The sequence below is a fragment of the Pan troglodytes genome, chromosome 16, assembly GCF_028858775.2.
Source record: "Pan troglodytes isolate AG18354 chromosome 16, NHGRI_mPanTro3-v2.0_pri, whole genome shotgun sequence".
In the NCBI taxonomy this organism is placed as follows: Eukaryota; Metazoa; Chordata; class Mammalia; order Primates; family Hominidae; genus Pan; species Pan troglodytes.
The window spans coordinates 66,503,080-66,525,156 of NC_072414.2; the positions used below are offsets into that span (position 1 = coordinate 66,503,080).

The window sequence follows — 22,077 nt, forward strand, 5'->3', positions numbered from 1 at the left end:
AACCCCTCTGTGTCCGCACTTTGCCATTGGCCGAGGCTTCCGCTCGCTTCCATTCGCTTCCTCCCACAACTCAGTCGGGCTGCGCGGTCCGTAGGAGTCACTTCCGCCTCGTCCCACCCCCCCCACCCCCCCCGCCCCCCCCCGCCCCCCGGTCCCTTTTTAGCCGCTTCCGGCTTCGGTCCCGCCCCGCCCCCTGTGGCCCCGCCCCCGCCCCCGCCCCTGGCCGGCGGTCCAGCCCCGCGGCGCCGCTTCCGGTGCGGGCCCCGCCCCGGCTGTGGCCCCCGGCTGCGGAGGAGTCCGAGACGCAGCTGCCGCGCCGGGGCCTGAGCGGCCGCCTCCTCCGCCGCCCGAAAACCCGGAGTGCCCCGCACAGGTAAGTGGCGCGGGTCCGGGCTCCCTCAGGCATGGCGGGAGAGGAGGCTGCGACAGGTGGAGGGGCCGAGGCCAGGAGCCGAGGCAGGTGTAGAGAGAGAGGGGAATGCGCGGGTCGGGGGCGCGGAGACCGCGAAGGAAAGTGAGAGCGCCGCGGGAGCCCCGAGCGCCCTGTGCCCATTAGGGCATTTCAGATAAAGCGTTTGAGATAAAGCGATGAGAAGGGTGAGGGGCCCTGGAGCTGAGTGGGCGCGCAGATAGGTGGGGCGGGGGCCATCGGAAAAGAGCCAGCGGATTGGCTGGGAGGGTTGGTAGAGGTAAAAGTGATAGGGCTGAATGGGGGGAGGTGAATAAAGAATGGGGGGAGGCGTGCAGGGGTGACCGGGAAGGTGGGCTGTGGGGCTTACAGGGGCCCGGGGCCAAAAGAATCCGGCAGCAAAAGCAGGGGAATGGTCAGCAGGCCGGGTTCAAAGCTGCAGGTAGTCCGTTGTACCCGGCTTGGTGGTCCGGGAACTTTAGGGGAAATGGGGGAGGGGCCCGTGTGAAGGGATGAAGAGGTTTAGATTTGAGACATAAGTTCTCCAAATGTAGGCAGGTGGCATTGTTTGGATCGCTGGCTGCTTAGGGACTGCGGGAAAATGGGCTCTTTGGGGGAGGGTGTGTGTATTGAGTTGTAGAACTGAGTCATCTCAGTCTTACTATAAGAGGCTGTGGGAGGGACACCTCCCCCTCTGCTGGGGACAGCATTCAGAGAAGATGGTGCCACAAGACAAGAAGCAGTTGTTCAGTGACTGGCAGGACTTGGTTGAGAAGTTATTCCGATCGTGATTGATTGACTGTAATGACTATGAGGACATTTAAAATGAACACCGAATTATTTGCTTTATTCTGTAATTTTCTTTGACCCAAATTGTTTTCATTTTAAATGAACACTTTTGCCAACTGAATTTAATGTGGATGTAAATCTTGTCATGCTTTTTTACACTGTAAGAAGAGCTAAAGCAGAATGGAAGTATTGCTGCAAGCGTAACTCACACTTTCTAAAGTGCCAAGAGAGGAAGTAAAGGCAGTAAGAGGCAAATTGGAATGCGAATCTTTCACAGAACACAAAAGGCACAAACAGGGCTATAAGATAAACAGATAATGAGAATTTTTAATCTCTACTAATTGGCCTAGCTTTAAAAATTGTACCCTTTTTTACTCTAACCTGGAAAAAATCTTAAATCCAAGCAGTTTTTATTGCTAAAGATGTGATTACTTCTCCGTGAATTTTTGAAGATGCTAAAGACACTTTGTTTTTTGTCTTTCGACCCAATCCTAAAACACTGGAACAATGCAGATATCAAGTCCCAACATGTGCAGTGCAGCTTCTTTCATGTGATGACAAAATTGTACGCCATGTTGCAAGTCCTGTTCACCTAAAATTGCCCTTGCATAGTAATCCATTCAGTTATGGAGACTTGCTGAAGAAACATAACTCAAGTGAAGTTTGTTGGGGGTGAGGGCCTGCAGGGGAGAGGTGGGGGAGTAAAAGGAGAAGAGGGTGTGAAAGTGATGTGTGTTTGGAGACTGATTGGTAAGAATGCAGATAAACCTGCCCCCAGAATGCTTTTGGCCCGAAAGACTTTTCTTTTTGTGTTTGTCAGAGAATATCATAATAGAAATGAATCAGAAAGAAAGGGGATGTGAAGAGATTTACTTGGCTGTTTATAAAAAAGAAGCAGCATTAACTTGTTGTTCAGACAATGTTGATATCTGTTTCAAATTAATTAACTTTAAAATCTCCAGAGGAATTCCCCCGTTTGCTTTTGAGTGACGATTGCAATTTGAGACTCTTGCCTCCTTGCATGTTTCTTTCATGTTGTTGAAATTGGATTCTTTTTGAGGCTATAATGTCCAGTTAGTATGGCTCAGTCCACTCAACAAGCAGGCTGGCAATTTGATCAGGGAAATTTGAAAAGCTTAGACCCAAGAGTAGCTTGCTTGGTCTTGCTTTTTCTATGAGAGTAAAACTGTCTGCCTGATAGTTCTGTGTCTAGCTTAGAGGTGATATCTTTCTCCTGTGGGTTGGGAACATACTCTCTCCTTTGCAGGCAGGTCCTTCTTTTCCTTTATTATTGTTGTTTGCATAATTATGCTTCTGCTACAGTGCAAACCCAGTTACCTTTTCAGTAATTAATGTTCAGTAACATTAGTTCAGTAACAGATTAATGTTTGATAATGTAGAGGAAGAGAGATCAGAACACGTTAGCAGACTAGATATTGGCTGGATGTACTTCTTTTAAAGCCTGCTACTACTACTGAAATTCATTCCCTATTTCCCCTCTTAGATCCTGTTTCTCTTCTTCCCACCTTTTCCTACCCACCCACGAAACCCCCACCACTCACTCATCTTAAAACTCAGGTTTAGGAGCATATGTTTAGCGTTCGGAACTCATGGCCCTCTACTGGAGAAAAGGAAACCTTTTTATACCTGTTTTACATGGTTGTTTTTTCCCCCTCCTTCTTTGTGGTTTCTGTTAATCACTAAGGTTTAGACCCGGTGTGCCTGGTGGGCTGTGCCCAGGTTCAGAGTCATGCCACTCTGTGGGTGAAGCTTGAGGCAAAAATGGAGCCACTTCAGCAGCAGCAGCAGCAACAGCAGCAGCAGCAGCAGCAACAGCAGCGGCAGCAGCAACAGAAGCAGCCACACCTGGCTCCTCTGCAGATGGATGCCAGAGAGAAGCAGGGCCAGCAGATGAGAGAAGCCCAGTTCTTGTATGCCCAAAAGCTGGTCACACAGCCGACTCTCCTTTCCGCCACAGCTGGGAGACCTTCTGGCAGCACTCCCTTAGGTCCCTTAGCCAGAGTTCCACCCACCGCAGCAGTGGCCCAAGTGTTTGAACGGGGCAACATGAACTCAGAGCCTGAGGAAGAGGACGGAGGTTTGGAAGATGAGGATGGGGATGATGAAGTTGCAGAGGTGGCTGAGAAAGAAACCCAGGCTGCTTCAAAATATTTTCATGTGCAGAAAGTAGCTCACCAAGATCCCAGAGTGGCACCCATGTCCAATCTACTTCCAGCACCAGGGCTCCCACCACATGGACAACAAGCTAAAGAAGACCATACCAAAGATGCTTCCAAGGCCTCACCTTCTGTCTCCACAGCAGGACAGCCGAACTGGAATCTGGATGAGCAGCTCAAGCAGGTCAGTCTTTCTGGTATTGTAGGTCATTTGGTCTTCCTGAAGGTCGGAGAGGGGTCATGGACTGACAGGGTCAGGGGCTGTGCCAGTCTGTGCCTTCTCACCCCACTTCGGTGACCAACAGCCTAGACATGAATAGACTTTGGATTTTTTTCTTATTTAATATTTATTTTCTTCATTAAAGCAATGAAATATATGTTACTCTTTTTTTTTTTTTTTTTTTTTTGACATGGAGTCTCACTCTGTCACCCAGGCTGGAGTGCAGTGGCATGATCTCGGCTCACTGCAACCTCCACCTCCCAGGTTCAAGCGATTCTCCTGCCTCAGTCTCCTGAGTAGCTGGGACTATAGGCGCGTGCCACTATGCCTGGCTTATTTTTTGCATTTTTAGCAGAGACGGGGTTTCACCATGTTAGCCAAGATGGTCTCGATCTCCTGACCCCGTGATCTGCCTGCCTCGGCCTCCCAAAGTGTTGGGATTACAGGCATGAGCCACCGCCCCTGGCCTGTATGTTACTCTTAATATAGGTTTTGCCAAGTTTGATGTGAAAGAATGTCAATACAATCTTCTTTTTTAAAGGAAGGATGAAGTTGCAACAGTGTTGTGAGGAATATCTAAAATGAGATGTGTGACTAATTACAGCTTTTCTAATAATAATGTTTCTAACAGTAATGTAAAAGAAAGTTCTTGCCTAAGACAGTTTCTTAGCTCCAGGCTAACCCTCTTTAAGGACAGTTGGTTGTTTTGGAGCTAAACACAGCTGACCAGAAGCACTTGCATTGTATATATTTTCCAACAAAGAGCCTTGTAGACATGATTTCATTTCACTCTTACATCATCCCCTTGACAACAGGGAAGGGTAGACCTCAAAATTTCCTTTTTAGTCAAGGAAAGCTGAAGTGACTTCCAAATGGCTGAGCATCAGAGTCAGTTAGGGAGCTTTTTAAAAAATACAGATTGCTGAGTCCTAATGAATTATCTTGGAGGGTGGAGCCTAGGGAATCTTTGTTTTCAACCAAGCCTCTTCTCTTTGTGACCCATAATATAGTTTTTCCTCGCCCAAAGGATGGGAGTGATGATAAGTTGTTCCAGCTTAAGTGACTTGTTGGTGCTTAGTAAGGGAGTTCATGGGTACCCTGCAGAAGCACACACACTTCTTGTGATCCAGTGGTACTGTTTAGAAATCATTTGTGAAAAGCTGTGGGTTTTCACAGGGCAACTGAGAAGTCATATAAGAAAGGTCCTTTGGAACCCAAAAAATCAAACATCTTGGATCAGGAGGTCTGTACAGTAGATCTGAGTTTTACAACAATAGTGTTTGCAGCCAGCAGTGGGATTCAAATCCCATCACTTCCAAATATTGCCCTTGTGATCTTTTAGTAGGGCTCTGAATTGCTCTGAGCCTGTGTCTTCTCATCTGTGAAGTAAAAAGAGTGCCACTGCCTCCCATGGATGTTGTAAGGATTAACCGAGCTAGCACATGTGAAAGCTTGTCCAGTGCCAGGCACATGGTAGGTAATAGTGCCCGGGGGAGCTCTTTTATGTAAACAGTGCCATCCTCTCCTGCATCACACAGACATGCCTCTGAAGTGGGAGATGTACTGAGATACACAGAGGTTTTCACTCATATCACCCAGGGAGATAGTGGCAGAGCTAGGACTAGAATCAGAGAATCCCAACTTCCACGACAGCAGCACCCTGGCCGCCAGCCCAGACCCGCCTCCCACTGATTGCTTTGGTTTAGCAAAACATCTGTGAGTTGCCGGCTGCCCCCGCACTGCTGTGTGGTTGGCAGAGTTCCATACCGGCCGCTGAGTCAGCTCATAGCAGGATCCTGCCCTGACAGCACTGGGAAAGTTCAGGCCCGAGGCGGCTGGGCTGCCCCCGCCTTGGCAGCTGGCCAGTGTCTGCGTGTGTGCGGTCGTTCCTAGAAAGTGCAGCCGCATGCGAGGAACAAGTGGAGCTCCAGAGCCTGTCTGTCTTCAGGAAGTGTCGCAGGTGTTGAGGTCAAGCCATTAGAGGTTTAAAAAAAGACTCTTCAGAACTGGCGTGTGCATGTGCACACGTGTGCACCGTGGCAGGGCACCCAGCATCATGTTATCTAGATGGTGGCAGCCCTATGACTACGTAGCTCAGTATTCAGGGGGCTGGCTGTTGGCATTTGAAACTCTTTGCGTTCACTTTATGTTTCTGAGGCATATTCACTAATTATAGACTGCTTGGCAGAGCACCTGCCAAAATGTTTTATAAATACCACAGTAGCTGAGGTATAATCCCTCACCCGAAATTTACCTTCCCCCAGGATTTGGAGATCAAGAACTGAACTGGGGGGCTGTGGGTAGCAATGACTTAAACCGTCAGATGTGCACGTCCTTTTCCCCTTTAATTTTTAACATTGATTTGGTCTGTGCTCTCCTTTTCTATAAATCCTGATTTTAAAGGAGTAAATCATATGCTTGGGGATTTTAAAACTTTTTTTTTAGTATATTTTAGAAGGGCCAAAAATAATAATATTCTTGGGGAGAGCCTATAGAAACCATTACAGATCATTAGACTAGCTTGTTTTGTTGTTCAAAATCTTTTCTTTATGAAACTTAATGGAGTGCAAAAATAGAATATCCCTTGCTCCAGCAACAATTACAAAGACCTTTACAATTGACACAGATCTTTCCCCCCCGCCTTCCCCCTCCCCCCCCCCGACACAGAGCGCACTCTGTTGCCCAGGCTGGAGTGCAGTGGCGCGATCTCGGCTTCCTGCAACCTCCGCCTCCTGAGTTCAAGTGATTTTCGTGCCTCACCCTCCCTAGCAGCTGAGATTACAGGCATATGCTACCATGCCTGGCTAATTTATTTTTTTATTTTTATTTTTTTTTTGTATTTTTAGTAGAGACAGGGTTTCGTCATGCTGGCCAGGCTGGTCTCAAACTCCTGACCTCAAGTGATCCGCCCGTCCTGGCCTCCCAAAGTGCTGGCATTACAGGCGTGAGCCACCGCGCCCACCCTGACACAGATCTTATTGTTAATGTGATACAGTGTCCATCTTGTTCTTTTGAACAACAAACTTTTACAGAGGCTTCTTTGTGCCAGACCTGTGCTGTATGAAACAAGGCATGTTTCTCCCTCAGGGAGTTCAGGTCTAGCGGTGGCAGTGTGGGAACCTCAAGGGGGATTCGAACTTGGGTTACAATAATTTGATTCTGTCCTGAGTCTACTGGAGCCCAGCCACCCAGTCTGCTATGGCAGAGATATTTTAAAACAGAGTTTTGTTTCAAACATTCACATGCCAAAGTTTAAAAAGTTAATTTTGTCTACAGCATAGCATAGCTTGGCAAACCAACAGGAATACTCAGAAGTATTTTGCAAGATTTTGGGGTAAGGGAGGACAGGCATCTGCTAACTGAAAAGTGAAACTGGGAAAGCTTAAGGGTTCCAGAGATTATTCTTTGCATCTGAAATCCCTTACTTAGAACATGTAAAGTCAAAATTATTTCGTGGATTCTCTTTGAAGAAACTCTTAGAAAATATTTGCTTCTCAAGGCCTGGATTGTTAAGGTGTGGTATTATTCTCTGACACCACAGTGATGGGAAGATGGATAACGCCATTGAGCCAAGTGTTCTAAAACCCATCAGATTCCTATGGGCAGAGTAAATAATTGTAAAACAAGAAAACAGACAAAGAACTGAGTGTTCCTTTTCTCAAAGGAGATCATACAGCCAACTAGGGGATGTTGCTGGCCTTTTGGGGGTGGTGTTCTCCCCCTCTGGTAGAAGGTGGTTCAAGCAGTACAGGCTGGGTCTGTCTTGAGCCCACTGGTAGAGCTAGGTTACTAGAAGGGTGTAGACCCCCTTCGATAGAATAGAAAGAAGAAAGATGGCTTGGCAGGCATGTGGGGCCAGGGTGCATGTGTCCGATTTTCTGCATACTTTGGCAGTCGCTTTGGTTACTGCATGTGGCTGTGATCCAACCACGGGCTTAACATACATTCACAGCCAATTCAGTTGAAAGCACTGGGAGCCATTGTACAATAAATGTTGGCCCCCTCCTCTACCCTTCCCCTTCTAGCATGTTGTACAAGATTTTGTTTTGTGACTGCCTTCTAGGATGGAAGGGTTTAATTTCAGAATATTTGCAATTAAAGAATTCCTAACGTCCTAAAGCTTGCTAATCACATGTGTTAACAAGGACAGGGTATTACCAATTTCAAACACCTCCAAGCCGCTTGGGGCACCCTCAGCTCATGACAGCGTGGGTTCTCTCTGAATTTGTTGGAGAAGCACTTCTGCAGTACAGAAGCAAAGGAAGCTCCATGGCAAATGGGAAGAATTGCCATGTTAGATGGGCACTGGGAGAGACAAAGGGAATGTGATTTGAGAAGAGGGAGTTTCGTGTTTGTTTTTGTTTTTTGGGTTTTTTTTTTTTTGCCTATTAACCATGAGCAAAATCAATCTCATCTTACTGTGAGAGGCGACTTCCTGCTGGGCAATTAGTGGAGACTACTGTCCATTTCCTCTAATGCCATGACTGACTGACTGGTGTCCAGAAGCCATCCCTCTAATTAAGGTGTAGTCCCTTGGGTTAGGCCTACTTTTCTTTCTTTTTTTTTTCTTTTTTTTTTAGACGGTGTCTCGCTGTCACCCAGGCTAGAGTGCAGTGGCATGATCTCGGCTCACTGCAGGCTCCACCCCCCGGGGTTCACGCCATTCTCCTGCCTCAGCCTCCTGAGTAGCTGGGACGACAGGTGCCCGCCACCACGCCCAGCTAATTTTTTTGTATTTTTAGTAGAGATGGGGTTTCACCGTGTTAGCCAGCATGGTCTCGATCTCCTGACCTCGTGATCCGCCCACCTCGGCCTCCCAAAGTGCTGGGATTACAGGCGTGAGCCACTGCGCCCGGCCGGGATAGGCCTACTTTTCTTGGTAGATACTGCATGACTATCATTAGCTGGGTGTGGTGGCACACGCCTGTAGTCCCAACTACTCGGCAGGCTGAGGCAGGAAAATCACTTGAACCTGGGAGGCGAAGGTTGCAGTGAGCCGAGATCATGCCACTTGCACTCCAGCTTGGATGACAGAGTGAGATGGTGTTAAAAAAAAAAAAAAAAGGGAAAAAAGATACAGCATGACTATGGAACATTTGAGGCTTTTTAAAAAAACTGTGCAAAGTATTGCCCAAAAAAGAAAATGTTCGTAGGCTTTCCTCATGTTCTTTATAGAGCTACCTTGCATGCCCTTGCCTTCTGCAGTCACAATGGAATCCATCTAGTTGAGTGGTTCTCAATTAGAGGTGACCCCTGCCCCTTCCCAGGGGACATTTGGCAATGTCAGGAGACATTTTTGATTGCCATGACTGGAGTAGGGGGCAGTGTGCTATGGGCATCTAGTGGGTAGACTAGGGATGCTGCTAAACATCCTATAATGCACTGAACAGCCCCCCAACAGCAAAGAGTTATCTGGTCCAAAATAACAGTAGTGCCAAGGTTGAGAAACCGTGCTCTAGATTGTGCAACCAGAAAGAGAACATAAGCTTCGCTATCGTCAGACAGCACCAGAGACTCTGTTCCTTTGTGTTTCAGTCTCAGTAACTGAGGAGTTTGGCAGCCTTGAATTTTCTTGACTTCTGCTTTCAATATCTATGCCGAGCTCATGTCTTTCCTCTAGTCATCTAGGTGAACAGACTGTCACTTGGGAAAGGTTTGGGGCCTAGAACTTGAGATCTCTTACTTGATTCTATCAGTGATTCTTTCAGCCCAGCACTCCATGATATCTTTGATATCTTTGGTGATATATGAGAGAGCTTGGTTGCCCTTGTAGACATTAACCCCAAAAGGTTAAAGTGTAAATACTTGGCAGACTTGTTACCTAGTAACAGATTTAATTATTAAATCAGCATTGGTTTTGGAGCCAGAGGATGTGGATTAAGACCCTACTTCCCGCCAGGCGCAGTGGCTCACACCTGTAATCCCAGCACTTTGGGAGGTGGAGGCAGGCGGATCACGAGGTCAGGAGATGAAGACCATCTTGGCTAACACAGTGAAACATCATCTCCGTCTCTACTAAAAATACAAAAAAAAAAAAATTAGCTGGGCGTGGTGGCAGGCGCCTGCGGTCCCAAGCTACTCGGGAGGCTGAGGGAGGAGAATGGCATGAACCCGGGAGGCAGAACTTGCAGTAAGCTGAGATCACACCACTGCACTCCAGCCTGGGTGACAGAGCGAGACTCCATCTCAAAAAAAAAAAAAAGGAAAAGAAAAAACACCCTGCTTCCACCGCTTGCTTGCTTTAGTACTTTGGACAAGCGTTCTAATCTGCCTCTCTGAACCCATGCATCAATCTATTCCAGAGGATGATAATCCTCTCCCACTATCCTCAGGAAGTGATTTTAAGGATATTACAAAGGTGGAAGAAAAATATGAGTGTGAAAGAGCTTTGCAAGGTTTGGGCGAATTGTCATCAACACCTAAGTCCTTTTTGAAGCTACCGTCGTCCCTCACATGCAGGGGATTGGTTCCAAGACCCCCACATATACCAAAATTTGAGCATACTCAAGTCCTGCAGTCAGCTCTGTGGAACCCACATACATTAAAAGTTAGTCTTCCATATACATGGGTTTCACATCTCGTAAATTTTGTCTTTGATCCAAGTTGGGTTGAAAATAGTTTACATATAAGTGGACCCAGGCAGTTCAAATCCACGTTGAAGGGTCAATCATAATTTTTCAGTCTTTATGACCTTTGTAGATAAGATGCTCCATAAATCCTACCCACTACTCTAAAACAACTCCTTTTCAGGTTTTCTAGAGCCCTGACCACACTCTGGTGTTCTGAAGTTCTCTGAAACCTTTCAGGATTATGTGAGCTTAAACCATGGCGCTTCTGAAGCTGTGTCTTTCCGTATTAGCATAGGGATATGTGTGTATTGTTCTTTAGGTAGAAGTAAGCTTTATAGATACTAAGTCCTTATAAATACACAATCACTGACTTGACTTGGGTCCTTACCCTCTCACCAGAGGCTAATTTCTCTACATGTGTCCCAGATCCCATCCCCTCGCAGGTTTCCAGGGACTTGCTCCATCAGTGAACCCTCCATTTCCTGACTCTTTGGGCTCATTCTCTTCCAGGCCTTTTCCACGTTTACGCATCTTCTCTCTGTCAGACTTAAAAACAAGCAAACAACAACAAAAACCTTTAATCTTAAATTTTACCTGAGTCAGTTGTTAACAAGGAAATGAGAGACCACTTTTAAAAAATTTCCTCTTGATTGCACATTATTGCCAGCTTTTTTTCTATTCCTAACTATCCCCCACATCCTTGCAACAAAGCTTCTCAAAGGAATTGGTTTTACTCTTTATTTCCATTTGTCACCTCCTACTCACTCCTCAGCATACTCCAGTCTGATCTCTGTTTCTTCCATGTCCCTGAAGTTCCATGTTGCTAAGCCCAGCCTTCCCTGACCTCATTGATTTCTCAGCATTATTGAATACAGAGCACTCCCTCCTTGAATATTCTCTTCTTTTGCTTTCTGTAGTCCTTCATTCTGCTTATGCTTATTTTCTTTTCCTTTTCTTTTTTCTTTCTTTCCTTTTTTTTTTTTTTTTTTTTTTTCTGAGACGGAGTCTCGCTCTGCCGCCCAGGCTAGAGTGCTGTGGCGTGATCTTGGCTCACTGCAATCTCCGCCTCCTGGGTTCAAGCGATTCTCCTGCCTCAGCCTCTCAAGTAGCTGGGACGACAGGCGCATGCCACTACGCCCAGCTAATTTTTTGTATTTTTAATAGAGATGGGGTTTCATTATGTTAGCCAGGATGGTCTCAATCTCCTGACCTCGTGATCCACCCGCCTTGGCCTCCCAAAGTGCTGGGATTGCAGGCGTGTGCCACCGTGCCCAGCCAGCCTTCCTTCCTTCCTTCCTTTTTTAGACAGGGTCTCACTCTGTTGCACAGGTTAGAGTGCAGTGGCACAAACACAGCTCACTGCAGCCTTGACCTCTTGAGCTCAGGTGATCCTCCTGCCTCAGCCTGCTGAGTAACTGGAACTACAGGCATGCATCACTATTCCTGACTAATTTTATTTTTGTGAGATGGGGTCTCACCATGTTCCCCAGGCTGGTCTTAAACTCCTGGACGCAAGCAATCCTCCCACTTCGGCCTCCCAGAGTGTGGGGATTACATGCATGAGCCACTGCACCCGATCTGTTTATTTTCCTTTACCTCTTCAACTGTTTCTCTTCTGTCCAGCCTCTGAAATGCTAAGTTCCCCAGGGTTTACTCCTAAGCTTACTTCTGTGTATGTTCTCCCTGAGCAGTTTCACTCTCATGGCTTTAAATACTATCTGTAAGCCAGTGGGACTCCAGTGTATATTGTTTGAGCCCACATTTCTAGTCTAAGGTATCTCCAACTCCCTGCTTGGCATTTCTGTTGAGACGTTTTACTAGCATCTCAAATTTAATACCTGTGAGACTGAACTCTTGATTTCCAACCTACTCCCCTACAATTATTTCCTCCTTTACTGTCCTTCTCAGTAAATGGCATTTCTGTCCACTTATTCATATCAAAACCTTAGAGTTGACTGTCTTTCATACCTCCTGCTCTTTTACTCCCTATGTCTAGTCCATCACCAAGTCTTAGCAGCTGTCTCATCTAAGTATCTAGATATTGCCACTCCTGCCTTCTGCATCGTCACCTACCTGGTCCAGACTACCTACCTACCACTATAGCTCTCAACAGGTTTCTGTGCCCACCCCCTCCCCCATTCTAATCCATGCTCTACACAGCAGCTAGAGCCATCTTCTAAAAAACAAATCAGATTATGTCACTGTGTTAATGCCCTCCAAGTATGATGTCAGTTGCTCGAATTATAAAACCCAAAATCTGCATGATCTGACCCTTGCCTACTTATCCAGCCTTATCTTTGACAATCTCTTGGTCTATCACTGTGCTCCAGTTACCCTGACCTTTGCATATGCTGGTCCTTCTGTTTAGAACACTCTTGTCTAGGCAAACTTACTCAGCCTTCGGGTCGCTCCTTTAACCGTCACTTCCTCTAAGGCATTGTCTTCACTCTTAGTGTAGATCAGGTCCTCCTGTTATGTCCCTGTCATTGAACATTATACTTTTATATTTGTACAGTTCTTTTGTTTATTTCTTTGGTATCTGATTTCTATTCTAGATGGTAAGCTCCAAGAGGACAGGGACCGTGTTTGTTTTGCTTATCATTGTACCCTAGCACCCAACAGTGATGGCACATGGTAGGCACTCAAATACTGGTTTCTTCCACTTTCTATGGTTTATTCTGTTCCTTTTTAAATGCAAAAGGCTCCATTTCTTTTGTTTTGTTTTGTTTTGAGACAGGATCTCACTCTGTTGCCCAGGCTGGAGTGCAGTGGCATGATCATGGCTCACCTCAGCCTCAACCTCCTGGGCTCAGGTTGATTCTCCCACCTTGGCCTCCTAGGGATTACAGTCCCTCCTTGGGACTACCGGCATGCACCACCATACCCAGCTAACTTTTGTTATTTTTTGTAGAGGTGGGGTTTCACCATGTTGCCCAAGCTGGTCTTGAACTCCTAGGCTCAAGCAATTCACCCTCCTTGGTCTCCCAAAGTGCTGGGGTTACAGGCATGAGCCACTGTGCCTGGCCTTCCATTTTGTTTGTTTAAAATAGATTTTACTTTTTTAGATCAGTTTCAGGTTCACAGCAAAATTGAGCAGAATGTGCAGAGATTTCCCATATGCTTCCTCCTCCCACACCTGCACAACCTCCTGTCAAAATCCTGCACCAGAGTAGTATGTTTGTTATAACTGATGAACCTACATTGACACATCATTATCACCCAGAGTCCATAGTTTAGTGTTCTTAATACTGTGTATTCCATGGAATTTTTTTTTTTTTTTTTTTTTTGAGACGGAGTTTCACTCTTGTTGCCCAGGCTAGAGCTCAATGGCGCCATCTCGGCTCACCGCAACCTACACCTCCCAGGTTCAAGCGGTTCTCCTGCTTCAGCCTCCCAAGTAGCTGGGATTACAGGCATACACCACCACACCCGGCTAATTTTGTATTTTTAGTAGAAACGGCGTTTCTCCACGTTGGTCAGGCTGGTCTCGAACTCCCGACCTCAGGTAATCCACACACCTTGGCCTCCCAAAGTGCTGGGATTACAGGCATGAGCCACCACGCCCAGCCTATTCTATGGATTTTGACAAATGTGTAATGACATGTATCCGCCATTGTAGTATCACACAGAGTAGTTTCACTGTCCTAAAAATTCTCTGTGCTTCACCTATTCATCTTTCCCTCCCCCTTAACCCCTGGCAGCCCCTGATTCTTTTCCTGTCTATGGTTTTGTCTCCTCCAGAATGTTATATGGTGGGATCATTAATGTAGCCTTTTTAGATTGGCTTTCTCCACTTAAGCTTTTAAGCTTCCTCTATATCTTTTTATGGCTTAGTAGCTTATTTCTTTTTGTGCTGAATAATATTTTGTTTTCTGGACATACCACAGTTCATCCATTCACCTCCTGAAGGAAGTCTTGGTTGCTTCAAAGTTTTGGCAATTATGAATAAAGCTATCATACACATCTGTATACAGGTTTTTGTGTAGATATAAGTTTCAGTTTATCTGGGTAAATACCAAGAAGCGTGATTGCTGGATTGTGTGGTAAGAGTATTTTTAGCTTTCTAAGAAACTGCCCAACTGTGTCTCAAAGTGGGTGTACCATTTTGCATTCCCATCAGCAGTGAATGAGCTTCTGTTGCTCCACATCCTCACCAGCATTTGGTATTGTTAGTGCTTTGGATTTTGGCCATGTTCCTTTAACTGAAATTTTTATTTAGCTAATTATAGATTCACAGGAAGTTGAAAGAAAGCAATGTCATGTACACTTTGTCCAGTTTCCCTATGGTAACAGCATATACAGGTATAGTATGCTGTCATACCTGGATATTGATGTTGACATCATCCACTGATCCTACTTAGATTTCTTCCTCAGTTTTACATGTACTCATTTGTGTGTGTTCTGTTTTTAAGCCATTTTAGTTTTACGTTGAACACATTTTTCGAAATTCTTATTACTTAATAAATGCATTCGAGGCTATAGCGTTTTCCCTGGATCTCACTTTTGCTGTACCCCACAAGTTCTGATGTGTAGTGGTTTCATTGTTGGCTAGTACTAAACATTTTATAATTTCAGTTTTAATTGCTTCTTCAACTCATGGGTTGTTAAAAGTATTTTTTGGTTCCCAAATATGTGGGTTTTATCTCTTTTCCAGTATTATTTTATAGCTTGATTACATTGTAGTTGGGAAACGAGCATGGTATCAATTCTCTGAAATTTAAGATATTCTTTGTGTTGGCCTTATGTGTGATTAGTTTCTATAAATGTTCCATGTGTGCTTGGGGAGAATGTATGTTAATCCATTTCATTATAAGGATTAATGATACATTTGGATCTATTTCTGCCCTCTTTTTTTGTTTTGTTTTTTAATTTTTATTTATTTATTTATTTATTTATTATTATTTTTTGAGACAGAGTTTCGCTCTTGTTGCCCAGGCTGGAGTGCAATGGCACAATCTCGGCGCACTGCAACCTCCGCCTCCCGGGTTCAAGAGATTCTCCTGCCTCAGCCTCCTGAGTAGCTGGGATTACAGGCATGCACCGCCACACCCAGCTAATTTTGTATTTTTGTTTGTTTGTTTATTTTTTTTGAGACAGAGTCTCGCTCTGTCGCTCAGGCTAGAGTGCAGTGGCACGATCTTGGCTCATTACGAGCTCCGCCTCCTGGGTTCATGCCATTCTCCTGCCTCAGCCTCCCAAGTAGCTGGGACTACAGGCGCCTGCCACAACGCCTGGCTAATTTTTTGTATTTTTAGTAGAGAACGGGGTTTCTCCATGTTGGTCAGGCTGGTCTCGATCTCCTGACCTCAGGTGATCCACCCACCTCGGCCTCCCAAAGTGCTGAGATTACAGGCATGAGCCACCGTGCCCAGCCCTGTTTGTTTTTGAGATGGAACCTCTCTCTGTCACCCAGGCTGGAGTGCAGTGGCATGATTTCTGCTCACTGTAACCTCTGCCTCCCGGGCTCAAGCAACCCTCCCGCCTCAGCCTCCCAAGTACCTGGGATTACAAGCATGCACTACCACACTCGGCTAATTTTTGTATTTTTAGTAGAGACGGGATTTCACCATGTTGGCCAGGCTGGTCTTGAACTCCTGACTTCAAGTGATCTACCCGCCTCAGCCTCCCAAAGTGCTAGGATTACAAGTGTGAGCCACAGTGCCTGGTCGTGCCCTCTTATTTTGGATTTTCAATTTAACTATACTTTTCTTGTTTTCTCTTTTTCTGTCTTGTATTGATTTGATCGAGTTTTATTTATTTAGCCTTTATCTCCTTTGCTGGTCTAGAAATTATACTTTTCTGTTTTTATTCTTCTATTGGTTACTTTTAGATTGTAATTTATATTCTTTTTACACTACAGGCATATCTCAGAGATATTGCAGGTTCAGTTCCAGACCACCACAATAAAGCAATATTGCAATAAAATAAGTCATACATTTTTTGTTTCCTGTATAAAAATTATGTTTATTCTCTGGTCTATTAAGTATACAGTAGCTTTCATTATACCTAAAAAAAACAACAATGTACATACCTTAACTAAAATGTTTTATTGCTCTTGAATGTTCCCAGCACAAAGAAATGGTAGATGTTTGTGGTGATGGAGATGCTAATTACCCTGATCTGATCACTATACATAATATGTATGAAAACAACTCTGTGTACCTCATTAATATATATAATTATTATTTGTCAATTAAAATTAAAGTAATACTTTATTACAAGAAAAACAATAACAAGTATCTGAGCCTTCAGCGAGTTGTAATCTTTTTGTTGATAGAAAGTCCTGCCTTGATGTTGATGGCTTCTGACTGATCTAGGTGCTGGGTACTGAAGGTTGGAGTGGCTGTGGCAATTTCATAGAATAAGACAACAGTGAAGCTTGCTACGATTGACTCTTTTTTTTTTTCTTTTTTGAAGCAGGGTCTCACTCTTTCACCCAGGGTGGAGTGCAGTGACGCAATCACAGCTCACTGCAGCCTCGACCTGTTGGGCTCATGTGATTCTCCCACCTCAGCCTTTTGAGTAGCTGGGGCCATGGGCATGTGTCACCATGCCCAACTAATTTTTAAAAATCTTTTGTAGAAACAGGGTCTCACTGTGTTGCCTAAGCTGGTCTCAAAACTCCTGGTTCAAGCAATCCTCCTGCCTCAGCTTCCCAAAGTGCTGGGATTACAGGCATGAGCCACCATGCCTGGCCCCAGTTGCTATTTTGACTTCCTCCCATGAATCATGAAATATTCTTGATGACACCTAGAACAGTGAATCCTTTCCAGAAGGTTTCCAGTTTGCTTTGCCCGGATCCATAAGAGGAATCCCTGTCTATGGCAGCTGTAGCCTTATGAGCTGTATTTCTTTCTTTCTTTTTTTTTTTTTTTTTTGAGACGGAATCTCACCTTGTTGCCCAGGCTGGAGTGCAGTGGCACGATCTCCGCTCACTGCAAGCTCCGCCTCCCAGGTTCATGCCATTCTCCTGCCTCAGCCTCCCGAGTAGCTGGGACTACAGGCGCCCACCAGCATGCCCGGCTAATTTTTTGGTATTTTTAGTAGAGACGGGGTTTCACCATGTTAGCCGGGATGGTCTCGATCTCCTGACCTTCTGATCTGCCCGCCTCGGCCTCCGAAGGTGCTGGGATTACAGGCTTGAGCCACCGCGCCCGGCTATCTGGGCTTTCAACATGCCTTCCTCACTAAGCTTAATAATTTCTAGCTTTTGATTTAAAGTGAGAGACATACAACTCTTCCTTTCATTTGAATACTTAGAGGTCATTGCAAGGTTACTAATTGGCCTAATTTCAGTATGGTTGTGTCCAAGAGAGTAGGGAGGCCCAAGAAGAGGGAGAAAGATGGAGGAACAGCTAGGGTGGTTGGTGGAGCAGTCAGAACACATACAACATTTATCAGTGAAGTTTGATATCTTATATGGGTGTGATTCTAGGCTCTCCAAAGCAATTACAATGGTAACATCAAAGATGACTGATCACAGATCACCGTAACAGATGTAATAATTTTTTTAAGTGTGAAATACTACGAGAATTACCAGTATGTGACAGAAACACAAAGTGAGCACGTGCTGTTAGAAATTAGGTGTGCTGTGCTTTCAAACATTGGTACCTTAGAAATTCTAGTTTTAACATCTACCTCTCCAATCCTATTTGCCAGTTTATAGTGGCCAGTATTTTAGTTCTAATTTGTTTTAACCCGTCCCCAAATTAGTTTTTTTCCCCTCACAGTTATTATTTATTTAGACTTACGAAGTTTATCCATTTCTTTTCTCACCATTACTTGATCCTACTCATTCCCTCTGGGCTCACTTTCCTTTTCCTTTTTTCTTTCTTTCTTTTTTTTTTTTTTGAGACAGAGTCTCACTCTGTTGCCCAGGCTGGAGTGCAGAGGTGCAATCTCGGCTCACTGCAACCTCCGCCTGCCAGGTTCAAGCGATTCTCCTGCCTCAGCCTCCTGAGTAGCTGGGGCTACAGGCGTGTGCCACCATGCCCAGCTAATTTTTGTATTTTTTTAGTAGAGACAGGGTTTCACCATATTGGCCAGGCTGGTCTCGAACTCCTGACCTCGTGATCCACCTGCTTCGGCCTCCCAAAGTGCTAGGATTACAGACGTGAGCCAGCATGCACAGCCTCCTTTTTCTTTATTTACTAACTTTTTTTAGCAGAGACTTATATGTAATAAAAGTCTTGGCCAGGCATGGTGGCTCATACCTATAATTCCAGCACTTTCGGAGGCCAACGCAGGTGGATTGCTTGAGCCCAGGAGCTCAAGACCAGCCTGAGCAACATGATGAAACCCTGTCTCTACCGAAAAAAAAAAAAAAAAAAAAAAAAAATTTAGCCAGATAGGGTGGTACCTGCCTGTAGTCCCAGCTACTTGGGAGGCTGAGGTGGGAGGATCACTTGAGCCCAAGAGATGGAGGCTGCAGTGAGCTATGATGGTGCCATGCACTCCAGCCTGGATGAGAGTGAGACCCTGTCTCAAAAAAAAAAAAATTGTGGTATGTTTGAAACTTTCAAAAAATCTTTTTATTTTGCCCTCACTTTTGTACAGTTGTTCATAGCTTTAGATTCTATGTTGACCATTATTTTTTTCTTCACCCTTAATGATAAGATTTCATTGCCTCCTAGCAACTGTTTTTGCTGTTGAGAAATCTAGTGTCAGTCTGTTAATCTTTTTCTAGCTTTTTATTTAAAGTGAGAGACATACAACTCTTCCTTTCGCTTGAATACTTAGAGGCCATTGCAAGGTTATTATTGGCCTAATTTCAATATGGTTGTGTCCAAGGGAGTAGGGAGGATCTTTTTCTCTCTTGTAGCTTTTAAGATTTTTTCTTTTTGACTCTGCTATTCTGCACTTTAATTACAGTATTCTAGGTTTCGACTTACTTTTTTTTTTTTTTTTTTTTTTTTGAGATGGAGTCTCACTCTGTCGCCCAGGCTGGAGTGCAGTGGCATGATCTCAGCTCACTGCAAGCACTGCCTTCAGGGTTCATGCCATTCTCCCGCCTCAGCTTCCTGGGTAGCTGGGACTACAGGCGCCCGCCACCACACCTGGCTAATTTTTTGTATTTTTAGTAGAGACAGGGTTTCACTGTGTTAGCCAGGATGGTCTCGATCTCCTGACCTCATGATCCGCCCACCTCGGCCTCCCAAAGTGCTGGGATTACAGGCGTGAGCCACGCGCCCGGCCTTTCAACTTACTTTTATTCCACTTGGGTCTCTGTCTGCTCCTTCAATCTGGTTTGTGTCTTTTTTTTTTTTTTTTTTTTTTGGTTACTATTTTTTCTTAACCAGTATTCTAATAGAAGTATTTGAACCTTCTCATTCAGTCTCCTGTGCGTCTTTTCTTTTAAAATCTTATGTATTTATATCATTCTCCTGCATTCTGGATTATTTTCACATTTAATTTTCTAATTTCTAATTCTGTCTTCAGCTCTATCTGTTCTGCTTTATGGCTCTTTAAAAAATGGTTTGTCATACTTATTGTGTTTGTTTATAAATTTTTTGGCATTTAAAAATCTGCCTGTTTTTACTTTATGGTTTCTATTCCTTCAGCTCTTTGAACATCTTTGACTTTTTAAAACTTTATATTGGAATTGCTAAAACTCATTTATGGAAATTTCATACATACAAAAAAAAAGAATAGTAATGAACCATCTGTGTTCTTTAATCAGCTTTGAACAAGTATCAACAGTCTGCCATTCTTTTTAAACATGCTTATTTTAAAGATGCTTTTAGAGTCTATTATTATCTCTAATTCTTGGGGTGCAAGTTCTTCCTGTGTCATGTTACTGTCCCTTAAGATGGTTTATTTCCTCTTGGTTTGTTTTTGTTTTTTTTCCAGTGTAAATTCATTTTGAGTGGGGATTTGTTTCTGTAGGAATCCCATGTGCCTTGGATGGTGGAAGCATTCCTAAGGGCAGTTTTGTTTTTCCCTCTGCTGGGGCTGCACAAGTTTAGCTCGTTGCATTGGTTTGGGTAGTGTGAATTTGAAGCCTACATCTGTGCCTAGTGAGAGCCCCTCAATATGAGTCCCCTGCCAGATGGCACGGTTCCTTGCAGCTTCGCCAGGCTGGTGGGCAGTGTTTTTAGGCCCAGTTTATGGCGGGTAGTGAATGTAGTCTCTCATGGCCTCTGGCTTTATGCAGTTATTTCTGTTCTGGTTCCTGGCATGCAGGGGCCTACAGCCTGGACTCCCTTCTCTTGGGGTTGATTCAGTCTCCAGCTCTCAGTTCAGCACTCGGCTCTTAAGAACCCTATTCGGGTCATGTTCTCCCTTGAGCCCTTCAGCTTTGCCACTTGCTCACTGATTGCTACCATTTTGTTTCTGCTGCTGTGGACTCTGCTTTCTTTCTGGGTTTCAAGCTCAGCTATGTATGCAACGGGTAGAGTGTTAAATGTTATCCAGCTTTTCTATGTGAGGTTTTCTTTGGGGAAGAAGCAAGGGAGATGGTGGAGTTCCTTCACATCAGACTATCCTCACTCACAGTTTTGTTTGCTTGTTTTCTTGTTTTTGTTTTTTAATAACTAAGACTTTTTGACCTCTTATGTGCCAAGTACCTTATTTCATTTCATTGTGTGAGGCAGGTCCTAATATTATCCCCTTTATGTGTTTGTTTTATTTACAGATGAGGGAAAAGGTCAAGTGGGAAGCTTGTGGTCTCACAGTTGGGAAGCTGGCTAGTGAACCCAGGTGGTCTGACTTCTAGCTCCATACTCCCTCTTGCTCCCTTCCAGATAGAACAGGAGAAAAATAATCTTTCCTTAGTGGTTTTATTACTCTGCAAATGACTTTTACTTATTTTTTCTGATTGTCAAGGTAATGCAGGCTCATTTTAGAAAACATGGAAAATATAAAAATTTGTAAAGAAGAAAATACAATCACTACAGCCACGTAACTTAGATTTAATATAACTATAAACATTTGTTGTACTTGCGTTTTGAAGAAAAATGCCTACTATAGATACAGTTTTAAATTTTATATACAGGCTGGGTGCCGTGGCTCACACCTGTAACTCCAGTACTTTGGAAGGCCAAGGCAGGTGGATCGCTTGAGCCCAGGAGTTTGAGACCAGCCTAGGCAACATGGCGAAACCCTGTCTCTACTAAAAAAAAAAAAAAAAAAAACACACACACACACAAAAATTAGCCGGAGTGGTGGCACACACCTGTAATCCCAGCTACTCAGGAAGCTGAGGCAGGAGAATCACTTGAATCTGGGAGATGGAGATTGCAGTGAGCCATGATTGCACCACTGCACTCCAGCCTGGGCAACAGCAAGACTGTCTCAAAAAAAAAAAAAAAAATTTATATACAATTTTGTGCTTAACTTTTATCACCTAACAGGCCTTGAGCAATTTAAAGTATTACTTTAAAATATTTTAGTTTTCAAAGTATATTACAGAAGTAATAATAACTCAAATAATTTTAGAAATTTGGAAATGTATGAAATAAAAGTCTGACTCTTCAGGTGTAATTGTTAACAGTTTGGTCTACACCTTCTTGGAGCTTTTTCTTTTCACAAATATATTTTGTCTGTTCTGCATATTGTTCTACCACTTGCTTTTGTACTCTGCTCTGGCAGTCCTCCATGAGTGTTCATGAAGATCTATTTTTCGTGTTTTTATAATTATTTATTTAAAATCACATAAGCGGTATGAATAGGTGCTCATGAAAATTAAAACAATATGGAAAAATACAGAGTAAAAATTTGTAGTTAAAAAAATACCATGGTGTCCTGTTGCCTGTCCTGCGTCCTTACACCTCACAAGTAGGAGTGAATCAGCTTCTAGGACTGTTTCTGTGTATTTACTGACTGAAGTGTGCAGTCACAGAACATGTGAGTGTGAATGTACTTGTGTATGTGTGTGTAGTATGTGTAACCCTATGCCCTGGTATATGTATTTCT

At 44.2% G+C, this 22,077-nt stretch overlaps 1 protein-coding gene across 6 annotated transcripts in view; it reads left to right on the forward strand.

Annotated features, from left to right (window-relative positions):
* The first annotated feature begins 209 nt into the window (after positions 1-209).
* ARID3B (AT-rich interaction domain 3B) overlaps positions 210-22,077 on the forward strand; it is a 59,192-nt gene continuing 37,324 nt past the window's right edge. For 2 of the 6 annotated variants that reach the window (XM_063794198.1, XM_063794199.1), the window contains exons 1-2: positions 210-373; positions 2,904-3,559. In XM_063794198.1, coding sequence (XP_063650268.1) covers positions 2,981-3,559 — 579 coding nt within the window. In that variant the 5' untranslated portion in view covers positions 210-373; positions 2,904-2,980. Of the gene's footprint in view, positions 374-730; positions 852-2,903; positions 3,560-22,077 lie in introns of those variants that run through there. The other 4 variants (XM_063794201.1, XM_063794200.1, XM_054667042.2 and 1 more) reach the window with 3 other exon arrangements.